We start from the raw sequence: 13,091 nt of genomic DNA, 5'->3' as shown, positions 1-13,091 counted from the left end.
GAGGAAGAGCAGGGAGTAAATAATTATGTGACTATTTAAGAAATCAAAGTGTTTAATGTAAACAAAATGGATGAAAAATAAATTCAATTAATCTGTCTTAAATTTCAATGGAAATAGCAGAACCTCATGAAATAGCAGCATGAACTCATTCAGTATGAACTCAGATATCAGTAATTATTCTCAAAAAAGAGTGTCTTCTAGCTCAGTCAACTGCAAAGGCCTTGAAGCAATGAACATATCAGTTGAAATAAGCACCCGTAGTGCCCACATTATGGTCTCTAAAACAAACTGGAGCCTCTTGGAGAAATAGCTGGTGGAATATGGACAAAATGAGTCTGGAACATCTATAGCACCAAAGCTAGATATAGTGCATGTTGAGGTTATGTCGAAAGGACTCAAGAGGTAGTATTAAAGGGGTCACAAATGTAGAACAATGAGCATTAAAGGAATAATAAGTGCAACAATTTGAATTACAAATGTATTAACTGTCTTGAGTACATTTAATACTAAAAAAAAATCCCTAAACAATCCTCAGTCACTTTAAGTGACTGAAGATGGGTCAGCAACACAGCACTCTGAAAGAGAAAGCATTAACTCCATGTTTCACGTATGAACTATATTTCAGGAAAAACAAATAGTTCATAGTTATTCTTTATTGGAGAATTCCAGGCAGTAAATGTAGAAAACTTCTAAAGTTAGAAAAATCACCATTTTGCAACACCTAATCAATTAATGGACCTAGGCAATAACACTCATTGGCTATGAAATAGAATATGTAGAGGTTGATATGCCTGGTGAACACGCACCATGGTTTTCCTGGGAAGTGCTCATTACTAATACTACACCTCCCTTCACCCCCTGTTCGAAACAGTCTCTGTTTGGATGATATGCAATCAATGTAGTGATAGGAAATTTTGTAATGAAAGTGGAAAGCTAGTAACACCTAAAACAACTGCTCAATCAAAGGAGGAGGAGGAGGAGGAGGTGGAGGAGGAGGAGGAGGAGGAAGAGGAGGAGGAGGAGGAGGAGGAGGAGGAGGAGGAGGAGGAGGAGGAGGAGGAGAAGAAGAAGAAGAAGAAGAAGAAGAAGAAGAAGAAGAAGAAGAAGAAGAAGAAGAAGAAGAAGAAGAAGAAGAAGAAGAAGAAGAAGAAGAAGAAGAAGGACACAGACATTGAGAATCTCCTGAAGGGCTGTGGATGCAATAACAAGTCCGAAGCACCATCTATGATCTATTACTGCCAAAGAGTCAAGTCTGAATTGATGAAGCCTCAGTCTCTACCAGTTCAGAGTCAACACCAGTGAGAAGAATGTGTTAAGAAACAAACCAGGGGTGTGAAATGCTATATCCAGGATTTCCGAAATTCAATGACATGATGACCTAGCTTCTTTCATAAATAAAGGACAGGGAAAAGGGAAAGGAGAGTTGATGTAGATTTTTAAAAACTTATAAAACATACCAAAGAAATGCAGTCTGGACATTTTTCTTGAAATCTAATTTGAATAAAGCTGATAGTAAAAAGACATTTAAAAGTACAGGATATAGTGTAGAAATGAACCTCTTGTCCCTAACCTATGGGACCATGATATGTGCTACCTCTCTCATCAGTTACAAAAATAACTTTTTCCCAGTACGTGGGTTTTCATTTTTTTCTTCTTTATTTCAATGTGTTTGTTTCAGGGAGAGCTCTCAAAGAAAAGATGATGGAAACAATTCTTGTATAAACTTGGTACTTGGTTGAAGTGCTACCAGGCTCCCTGGAAGAAAGCAAGCTCACAAGCCATGGCACATGGTTGAGGAAGTGTCTTTAGTGCTCAGTCCTGCCTCAGTCTTTCTCCCCGATGGCTGGCTAACTGTGGCCATTCTGGTCTGACCCATAACACTGCAGAAGCCTCCCACCTCTATCCCTCCTCACAATCCAGGTTCTTTACTTCCCTCCTCCGTCCCCACATTCAGAAAACACACACACACACAGTTTCAAACTTCTTTATGTTAATCACCATACAATCTTGGTGTCAGGTTTGGTCTCTAAGTAATTAAAATAAAACACTGAAAATATTTTCAGTAACTCAGAATAAAATTACAGTCAACTGACTTATCCCAAATATATTCTGAGATAATTTCATACTCAGTAAACTACACGTTTCCAAATGAAGATTTTGAGTGTTGTCTTAGATTTTAAAAATGCCCATCACAAAGGAAATACAAGAATTAATCGAGTTTATAGATGAACATACAATCAAAATCCACGTACTCACTAAATACCAAACTTGAAAAACAAAAAATTTCAGATAATTTATCTCTAAAAGCAGGTGTGAAATATTCAAACTATAAGAAATTGAGTGCATATATATGTTAACAAAATACTTTCAATTAATGCTAAGAGTACGAGGTCATGTAAGAGTGAACCAAAAACACTGAAATGACATTTTGATATTTTTGTGGGAATGACATATTCACAAACCCATGACTATGCACTGATATTTAGGTCTCCATCGGTTGTATTAACGATATTAACCAGTTTAAAGCATTCAAGAATACAAAGTTGAGCTTTTAATAACTTTCAAATGGCACTAGAATAGATTTTCTTAGGAAGTCTTATTTTATTGGAATTGGCTCTGTAACCTAATAATAAATAAAAAACGGTACACATATAAAACAGATTTGTATTCTTTATTTTTTTTCTTAAAGAAAGAGCATTGCAACATTTCACACTTGTGCTTTCTACCTTTGGGGATTGATACAGAACTGGTGGAGGGCCAAAGCCTAAAATTAAGTCGACTTATTCCTAAAGGTTAACTGACAATGCTAGGGAGAAAAAGTCTCCATCACTACCAATGGGTTGAAAGCATGATACACATAACTGTGAAATTGCTGCTACCCACGTAAGTGTTTAGGATTCATTTGGTGGTTAACAGAAAAGGATGCTTACACTTAACAGAGAAGCTAATGGCAAACAAGATAAATTAATTTCAGGCAGAAATTGTTAAACAACTATAATGTGGTTTAGCGTAGCTAATGTGAACCATTATCATATAACTTAGGTCCAAGTTCTTCAAAGCCATCATAATAGCAGGGTTCGAAGAATGGTTTCAATAATTGCCAGATCATACTGCTTCTGTTTAAGGAAAATAAATACTATTTAGGTAATTGTTATACACATTTCGGCAAACAAAATAAGCCAATGCTCACCTCCCTCCTTACTTCTTAATATTAAGTACACACTACTTACAGCCTCCATCTGGATATTGTTTCCCAACTCGGCCATTTCTTGTCTCAATTCACTATCTTTATGGGTAATAAAACGTTCATGCTCCTGCTCCAAGTTCTCCATGCTCTACAACAAAAAGCTTAGCTCATAAACCACAGCTTTCAGCTCACATGCTAAACTTGTACAATTAAATTTCAAAAGTAACAATTCTTAATATTTACAGGATGCCCATTGTTTACTCCAAATAAAAATATTACAAGGAATGCATGCATATTGAAATGTCCACTAAGGAAGTATGTAAATGTCACAGTTGAGTCAAATGTTATTATTGTAGCAGTGCAACAGTTGTACAGTTTCTTGGAAACAATGGATTAAATAAAGCGCTAATGTCAGAGTGGAGTCAAAAAAGAAAAAGACTCACAATCCCATATCATGAAATACCATAATTTAAAAATTCTCTGATAAGCTTTAAACACCAGGTAACAATGTACTTACAGTGATTAATAATCAATGTGACATGATTCCATTGGAGGGAATAATATGACCTCTTAAAGTTATGAAAAACAAACTTATGTTCCCAATTTCTACTCTTCACTCAAGTCATCTAGTGCATCCTATATAAAAAGTACTCTGTCAAGTGCTCTGGAGGAACTTAGAAACGAAAACATGATAAATCGATTGCTTAGGTCAGCGATCACAAAATTCATGTAAATAAAAGTAACACCAAAAATTACAATTGTTTTTATGTAACAGTTAGGGAAGCACATCTTGCTGGGACTATGTGGTGAAAAATAAGATTATTGCGTATCTGGGAAAAATAAGATTCCAATAGGGGAGGAAAGAAGGAATGAAAAGTGTTCTAGGGGAGAAGCATAAGCAAAGGAAGTAATGGTGAGTTAGTTGAGAGAAAGCAACGAACCTGGAGGTGAGGAGGAAAGAAAGAATGTAAGTATGAAACTACAAAGGGAGTCTTGTTATTGGGAAGACGCTGAGCACCTGAGAATTTAAAATGGGAAGTTAATGGCAGGTTTTCAGGAGGGAAGGTATGTTGTGGAAGATGATATTGCAGAACCGTGAGGAACGGATTGGAGGAGAGAGAAATCAGGTAAGAATCTGACAGTACTCGCAAGGAATGATGAGGTCCTGAACCGCAGCAGCAGCAGTGGGAATTCAAAGGAAGAAGTGACAGTACAGTGGCAGAGGGGCAACCTGCAGGGCCTAGGAATAACTGGATGGGAAGGATAAGGGATGCCGAGGGGTCAAAGACAACACTAAAGATGCTACCTGAAGCGCTGCCGTGGAGCAATAAACTAGGGAAGAAACCTTCCTTAGTACTTTAGCAAATCTTCACCCCAATTAATAACTGGTTCCCAGGGAGCATTAGAGCAACGTGTTGCCCACTTGGAAACACTTGTAAAATAATTTCATTCTAAGTATATTCTAAAGTTTGTCAACTCTTTTCCTACTTTACTTAAATCATCTCAATTAGTTTACAGGAGTGACATAGTATTTGAACAAGAATAAAAAGAACATCCCATCCAAAAAAGAAGGGGTATGTCTACGATTCCATCACCTAAATAAGTGTGTCTCTGTACGATATGCTAAGGTGAGAATGGGGCTGTACATGGTTCTCAGTTCATAAACTCTTGCCCTCCTGTGGCCTTTTCAACTGCCAGGCATCCGGGCCTTCTCTTGTGATAGTAAGTTTGCATATAAAGCCACTTTTTGGCACTGTAGTTAATTCTAACAGCAAATGTGCCATAAAACACTCATATCGTATATTTGAAAATAAAGGAGATCTTCAATGATTACAAGTGCTACTTTCTATTTTACATGAACTGGTGATACAACAGAGGCAAAAGACATCAGAACCCAATCATAGACATTTTATGCTCCTTAATACAGTCATTACTAATCTCCTAAAAACTGACTGTTGATACAAAATTATGATTACAGTATCAATCTTAATCACAAGTATCTATAGCTGGGTAATATTCCCAATTGACTATTTCTTGTTTTAATCATGTCACAACACTCCTAATAAATTCTAAAACTAGAAATAAATTTACTACTTATGGTAAACCAGGAACAATAAATCCAACTGGAAAACAGTCAAGAATTTAAAATGTATAACCAGAATATTCTTCCCCTAAATTATGAAACAATTTAACCTCCACTTCAAAACAGACATTGTGTTATAAGTATGTATTGTGTTACCAAACAAAACAGACCTTTAAGAAATTGTTATACAAATGCACAAATGTTTTCACTCTCTGCTTGTGAGCAACTCTAGTTTGGTAAAAAAGCTTTCGGTGTTCATGAAGCAGTGCCTACAAGGGTAAAAGAAAAAGTTGAGATAAAATGCGGTTAATTCATTATTCACAAAAAATTAATCTACATTAACTTCAAATCAATATTTTTAACATTTGCTGTCTTACCTTTTATAAAACAAACTTCAGGCATTTGTACTCACCACTAAAATAGAAAATTCCCATTCTTACCCATATTCAAAATATATGTCTTCTATACATGGGGTAATGAGGCTTCCCTCACTATCACAAATGTGGCTTCAAAGAATATGTCAAATGTTAATGGCAGATTATTTTCCATAAATTAAAATACTTGGTCCCTATTTGAGCACCTGATGTGATACTCAACAATCACAATTGCAAACATCAAACACTCAGCTTTCATCCATCTCTTTAAGGACATATCTCAAGTGTGAAGAAACCAGTAGGTTCCATATATATATTTGTGAGAAGCCTCCAAAATAAAAGAAAGAATAAAGCAGATAAAAATAAAGTTACAGAAAAATCTAACACACTGTAAAACAAAAAGAAAAGATAAATGACTTAGAAAAAACATGTCTTAATTCCTGATAGTCTCAAAATCTTCACATGGCCCTTAAATCATCTCTTCAGCCTAAATAAGTGAAACCTGCAATAATCATGCTTAGTAAGTCCATAGGAAAAATTCCTTCCTAACAATATTCAAAGCACGTAATAATTCTTAGCCATTCAACATCCACACAGACGACTTCTCCAATGACACAGGCCCTTGAGTTCTTCGACCTAACCTCCAGAAACAATTTTCTTGTCCCCTAGTTTAGCCGTTTCCTGACATGTTTGTACCCTGAGTTCTGTCATCTCCAACAACTGTACCATCTACATCGAATGAGGAAGAGCAGACTCTGAGTCAGGTCCTGTCCGGAAAGATTTTACATCAACTTATTAAACAGGACCTCGTTTATCCTTGCAACAAACCTACTATGTAGTTGCACGTATTATGGCCCCTTCACAGATGAGGGCACTGGGACACAGATACATCATCTGCCCATGGCTCCACAGCTAGGAATTAGTCCATGAGAACTGGATCCCAACCATTATGGTTCCAGAGTCCAGGGTCTTGACACCATACCATGTACTGTCCCTCCATTTCCCCCAACATTCATCCTCTACCTCCCTGTGTTTAAAGCCCAGTCCCTTTCTACCACAGTTAAGTCCTCTGTCAAGACCTAACAGCCACTGACGCGAACACTTTCCAGTGTCCCCTATTCCATGCCATGTCTTCACTTCCTCCTTCCCAGCTAAATTCCATGCTCCATCATAAGCCCTCCACCCTTGCATGTACACCTTGCCCCCATCTCACTCTGTCCACGTGCGTGTTCAAATGCCACCCTGAAAACTCCAACCCTCCAGCTGCTCTGCCGCAGCATTGCACACCAGTCTCACGATGGATTCATAATCGCTATGACACTACCCTGGGTAGGGCCCATGATGATGCCTGGCAACGATATTTCCCAAGTCCGTTCCCTGGCCCCTCTCAGGACACAACTCCAGGCCTTCTCCTCTGCCCTCAAAAAGCAACACCTCCTCCACTGTCCAGCTCCTACATGTGATCAGGTCAGTCCATTAAGAGTAAGCCATACCCTGACCACAATGACTGGCTCCAAGAATGAATGAATGATCCAAACTGGATGAGTGACACTCCTCCCGAGGATTCTTCTGCCAAAGATTGTCTTCTGACAGATTGTCTTCACTGAGATACACTGTCTCAGTCCACCGGGGCTACTAACCTGCTGCTGAAGCTACGAAGGGAAGCCTACATTCTGACCCCGTGCAGAGAGCCTAAGGGGAGATGGACACACAGCCCAGGTGTCACTGCCTGAGCAACCTTCTCCAGGCCCCATGCCACTGAACCTGGAGTTCAACTCCTTTTGACTTCCTTAGCTAAACCAAGCATCTCTCCATCGTACTCTGGCTAATTACTACTACTAGGAACTGCCCTTGCAAGACAGGAAATAAAGACCAAGAACAACTTTTGTGAGTTGGGTGTGTGCCTGTACTTCTCTGATTTTCTGTGACCAGGGCCCAACCACATAGCCAGCAATGGTAGCGGGACCCTGGCTCAGGTCTACGGGGCTAAGACATGGCCAGGCTCTCCAGCCTTATGTGAGACTTGCTTACAATAAAGAAATTTTAAAGTGAAATCTGAAACCTACAGCCAGGTTTGTTCCTTCTTCTTTGGTTTTCTTCAAATTCACATCCAATTCTTGAAACAAAGTATGAAACTGCTGAGAATATTTAAGAAAAAGCTCCTGTCTGTAAAACATAATAATGAGAATGACATACATCATATCACTAAGAAAAAAGTAAATACATTCAAAACAAAATGGTTTGACATAAATTATACAATAAAGAGAGAAGGGAAGAAGAGCAGCTGAAATCTTCTGATGGGAAACAGGAAAATGAAATGCATGATTTACTGTCATCCCAAGATTATTTGTCCCTTACTTGCCTTAGCTCTTGGAAGCTAGGGACGATTTATTATATTATAAAATTTCCAAAAAAGTGTATTGTGTCTACAAAGGGGTTTTATAGTTTTTTTCTTAATAAATAACATAGAGGTTGTGCTATGATAAAGAGAACCATTGGACATGCTATATCCATTATCATGTAACATTTCCAAACTGGCACATTTCACTTTTTACCCCTTTGGCACAATAAAAATTTTGTACACTTGAAGAGTAAACCCACTTCAGGTCAATTTATAAATTATTTGCAATATAAGATGAACTATTCTCTACTTAATTGAATACAGCTAAATAGCATGATGCATTTATCTTTTATTCAGGTACAGTATTCCTAGAATGAAGATGTGCATATTCGTTTTAAGGCAGGAAAATACAATTGTTATTTGAAAGGGGGAAAAGGTCATCTTTATTGATCTCTAGATAATACATCTCCATTTGGCTAATGAGTGACACTATAGGATTTTTTTTGTTTCAGAAAAGTGAAGCCTAGTCATTTTTCAATGGAGACCTCAATAAATAAAAATTAACAGTAGTATTCTTAAATAATTTGTAGCCCAGAATGCTAACATATGATACAAAGTTTCTGCCTCTGAAAAACCAACAATCTCACCTTTCCTCTTGCTGATTTTCCACGGCTTGCCCAATTATGTGGATAATGTTTTTGCTGAAAGCCTTGGTATCCATCTGGAATTTCTTTCTCTTTGCATTAAAAGCCTTTTTAATGTCACCTATATTGAGCATATATATTAATATTTGATGTTGAAATTATTTTCTCCTGCTTTTTCAAGACAGTATAAGCAATATTCATTCAGCAGTATTGGAAAGACAATTAGAATTTAAAAATAGGCATCATTTGAAAACCAAGATCATCTCCTTCTTTTTTGTGCTGTGCAAACGTTCAGTTACTACTATGTCCATTCTAAAGTTTATAACTCCACATCTTTCTTAGGATGCAACAAGAGGTTAAGAAGCAAAAGTTTCTAGTTTCCTATATGTACAAAAAGGGTCTCATAGACAGTCTATAATTTCCTCTAGAGAAAACACTTATAAAAGCTATTTTAAAAATAAATTTAGAACATATACTCCAACTAAAAGGACACATTTAGATGCATAGTGTTAGATCTCATTATTAAAACACACACACACACACACACACACACACACAGACAAAATTACTCCATTTAAAGAATTTCCAGCAGATCAAAATCATTTTTTTCAGCCAAGAAATTATTTTAATCCTATATTTGATATGTAGGATTATATTTGATACACATGATATATTTGACTTAAAGGGAAAGACCATGCATAGTGTGAGGAAATCACTAAGTTATTCGAGAGCAATGACTTCATAGATGTTTCATGTAATTTTTACCAAAAAGTGCTCCATGGTGTAAAATTATTGAAACTTCAAATAATGCTTTCACGAGAGCACAATTTTATGTTATGGATCTACCATCAATCACGGATTTCAGTAACCAGAAAGCGGCTACACGATTACACAAATGTTTTGTACATCCCCGTTACCGTGTATAATAATCAGTTTTTCAAACAGCTCCTAAAATGAGTACCTTGTCACCACCAATAGAGCAAACCTTTCAAAACATACCTGCTTGCACAAATGATCTACATAGAGGACTCAGAAATTGACTCAGACTCTTTGTTAAGAGAGTAAGTCAGTGGATGTAACTGGTATCTGACAAGACAATTGAAAACTTTTAGGTTTCCGGTTCTGATCAGACATCACTAGATGCTGGCAAAGCTATCTCTAGTTCTCCACTGCAGAGTCTCCTCATGCTCATATAGCCATAAAGACTTATTTTCCAGGCTTCAATGTGAACTTCTGCACAAAGGAAAACCACTAGGAGACTCACAAAAAATAGCTACAATGAGAAAATTTAAACTGATTTTGAAAACTGTGATATATCACTCACTCTGCGACACCAAGTACAACAAGATTACCTCAGTCAGATCCTCTGAACGTCGCACAGCCCATCCAATGTACCCGTGTATAAAACAAAAGCATCACTCTTACCTCACCATGGGTAGCACCATTCTCTCCACATCCACAATGAAAAGGGAAACTAAGGACATCTATGCAGCCAAATCACACTAAATACTTATGAAAAGTCCCCTATCTGAGAACAAGGCATTAAATGACAGTCTTGCAGTCCATTGATTAACACGTCCCATTAGAAATGGTACGTGACTTAAAACAGTTTCCTTTTATTGCAGTATCTCGAATCATACCTTTAATTCCTTCCAACATATTCTGGAATTCATCCCTGTAAAGAAATCACATTGAGTTTTTAATGACGGGTACGTAAAACGTCGCGCTTGTTGGCGAGGGAAAATGCCTTGCCGAGTGTCTCTCATGCGATACTTGTTACCTGAGCAGACCTTGATTTCTCTTAAAGTAACTTATCGGGCAAGCATAAGGCATGGTAAGCACATTACCCCACATCTTCCATAAGTGTTCCTGAAGAAGGACTGGCTCCCTCACGGTTATCAGTTACTGCATTCTGTCCTGCATCTAAATAAAGATGGAAAACATTTGTACATCAACTGTGGCATTTGGGTAATTGGTCACGGAGAAATCGCCTCACCTGTGGAGAGTATTCAGCGTTTCGCCACTAACCGTTTTCAAGACAGACCTACGAAAGCCATCATGTAGGAGCAGGTGAAGTGGAAATAGGTCAGGACCAGGACCGTGCTACGGAGATGCTGTTGTAAGCTTTCAGGGTGTACGTGGGAACAAACCCCGTAGCACACATCACATACTTTGGACAGAAGGGCTGCCAGTGTCCAGAAGAGCTGCTGTGTCAGCTGCCATCATCCCGGTTGGGGATGAGGCTCAAGCAGGCAACCCCCCACCCCACCCCCGGACATGAAACTGCTCTCCACAAACGTGGACTTGACAGTTTACAACCCCAAGGGCTCAGTATCCAGAGACCTGAGGGCCATGTTTCTTGTCCCAGGAGCTGTGTCTGCAACGGTTTCAGGGAGACGGTACCTTGGGGGACATCCTCGGGATCACTCGGTTCTCTTTTCACTGGTCTCCTAAAATCAAAGCATGCCACAGGCTGAGGGCTCGTCGGGACGTTCGCCACTGTCTTCTGGCGCTTGCTCGCAGGCGGTGCCATCCTTGGGTGTCTTCCGAGGAAGAGACAGCTCTCCTGTACCTTGCGAGCACCAGAGTGCGGTAAAGGAACGGGGGCGCGGTCAGTGCGCATGCCTGGCAAGGGCCCTTGCCCATACCCAAGGATGCTTGTGCGCTCCTGCCTCTTAGTGGAGCGGGAGGGGACAGAGCGCATTGGGACGCCTGCCTCCCCCCACCCAGGGTTGCTGTGAAGCGCCAGCACCTGTCCCAGGACAACTGAGAGTCTGGCTCCTCTGCTAGGTTTTGCCCACTACGTCGGGACAGAGCCATCCCTGCCCCTAGGTCCCCAAGGGGCAGAGCGCTGGTCTAGAGGCCAGCCGTTGCGCGTGATCAAAGTAAGCGTCCCTCCCTTTGGACAGGGAATAAGGCGTTGCGTGCCGGTCCGGGGGACGGTCACATCACGGTCCGGGGGGCAGTCACATCACGAAGCTTCCCGACCCGCCGTCCGAACCTCAGGGCCGCCCCAGAGGAACGGATGTGCTGCCAGGTAGCCCGGCAAGCGGGACAGACACTGAGGGCGCCCGCACCCTCGATGGGGTCCTCTCACGTCGTGGCGACCCTTGGTCCCACTTTCCTCCCCCCACCTTGCCGGGCCTGCCCTCGGGGGCCCTGCCCCGCCCGTCGGAGCCCCAGGGAACGGCCGTTGGGGAACCACCTCCGAGGTCGGCCTGGCAGCCTCGCTCTGAGGAGACCCGGACGGCCACGCAGCACCCCCCGCCGGCCTCCCCACACGCCTGGCCTCCCTCAGAGCCACTCTGTGCCCCCAACACACACCCCTGGTCCCGCTAGGTCTGTCCGTCCGTCCCTCTGTGCGCAGCGGACCTCCACCCAGTCACCTCCTCGACGGTCTTCGGCGGGCTTCTAGAAAGTTCCAGCAGCCGGTGCGGGAGCGACGCTGATTGGCTCGCACAGCGCGCATGCGCGACGTGGGCCTCTGCCAAGCCACGCCCCCTGCGCGGCTGCCCTCGGAAGCCGGGGCCCAGGCTGACACGTAGGCCTGGGCGTTTCCACTCCCTCCATTGAGGGACATTTCACCGACTGTCTTCCTGGCAGATGCCAAGAGGACGAGGTAAGAGGGCAGGGTTTTCAAGCGTCCGCCTTCCCGATGGAGGAGAATTTGCCCATTCCTAGTCATCTCCTCCTGGAGTCCTTGCCGCTCACCCGTTCCGGTTGAGAAGGAATCGCCTTCCTCTTGAGTGTTCCGTCATCAACCACCCCCCTTCCTGTCCTTGGTGTGTCAAAAATGAAAGCAAAACACGGGTATGTAGCCTTAAATATGGCTGCTGACTGGCGTCTATGTGTAGGTATTACAAGAAATTGTAAGACATTCTGTGTCGTGTTCTGCCACTTCCTTTTGAACTCAATATGGCGTCACTAACTGTGTCTCTGTTGTGACATGCAGCCATAGCCATAGCGCTATCTTTCCCCCCTGCTGTATCCTTTACCACTGGGGAACCGCCCCTCAATCCATCCACCCATTTTCTTCTCCATGGATATTTCCACCGATGCTTTCCACTTCCGAGCCCTTACAAGCAGTGATGCTAGGAGTATCCTAACGTTTGGCACACGTGCAATATGTTTCATGGAGATTTAAGGAGTGAGATCGCTAGCTCTCAGCCTAGGGGAGTACACCCAGTTGTTTCCAACGGATGACCCACACCCACAGTCTGCGTTCTGATTGGTCCATATTCCCACCAGTACTTGGCATGATCAGATTTCTTAACGTCTCCATGTTAGTGAATGTAAAATTACAGGGTTTTGTTTTTGGGGGGCAGGTGGTCTCCTCTTGCGCTTCCCCAGTCACTAGTAAGACATGGGTTGATTTAAATGCTTACCAGCCATTTTCAATTGCCTTCAATTTTGCCACGCTGTGAACCCAGGACGTCTGCCACTAGTACCGTGCCTGGGGTAA

At 41.4% G+C, this 13,091-nt stretch overlaps 1 protein-coding gene across 1 annotated transcript; it reads right to left on the bottom strand.

Annotated features, from left to right (window-relative positions):
• Positions 1-2,659: 2,659 nt before the first annotated feature.
• Positions 2,660-11,226, bottom strand: LOC109460069 (synaptonemal complex protein 3-like). Its single transcript, XM_088794811.1, has 8 exons — positions 11,033-11,226; positions 10,477-10,552; positions 10,270-10,304; positions 8,633-8,750; positions 7,711-7,810; positions 5,441-5,539; positions 3,231-3,335; positions 2,660-3,116 (listed from the first exon to the last, which is right to left on the bottom strand). Exons 1-8 carry the CDS (start codon positions 11,160-11,162, stop codon positions 3,063-3,065), a joined length of 717 nt encoding a protein of 238 aa, XP_088650937.1. The 5' UTR covers positions 11,163-11,226; the 3' UTR covers positions 2,660-3,062.
• Between the last annotated feature and the right edge of the window lie 1,865 nt (positions 11,227-13,091).

The sequence above is a fragment of the Rhinolophus sinicus genome, chromosome 18 (genome assembly GCF_057876585.1).
Source record: "Rhinolophus sinicus isolate RSI-liver-muscle chromosome 18, RSI-T2T, whole genome shotgun sequence".
Taxonomy (NCBI): domain Eukaryota; kingdom Metazoa; phylum Chordata; class Mammalia; order Chiroptera; family Rhinolophidae; genus Rhinolophus; species Rhinolophus sinicus.
Note: the sequence above shows the minus strand (reverse complement) of the source record. Positions and strands in the feature narration are given on the sequence as shown.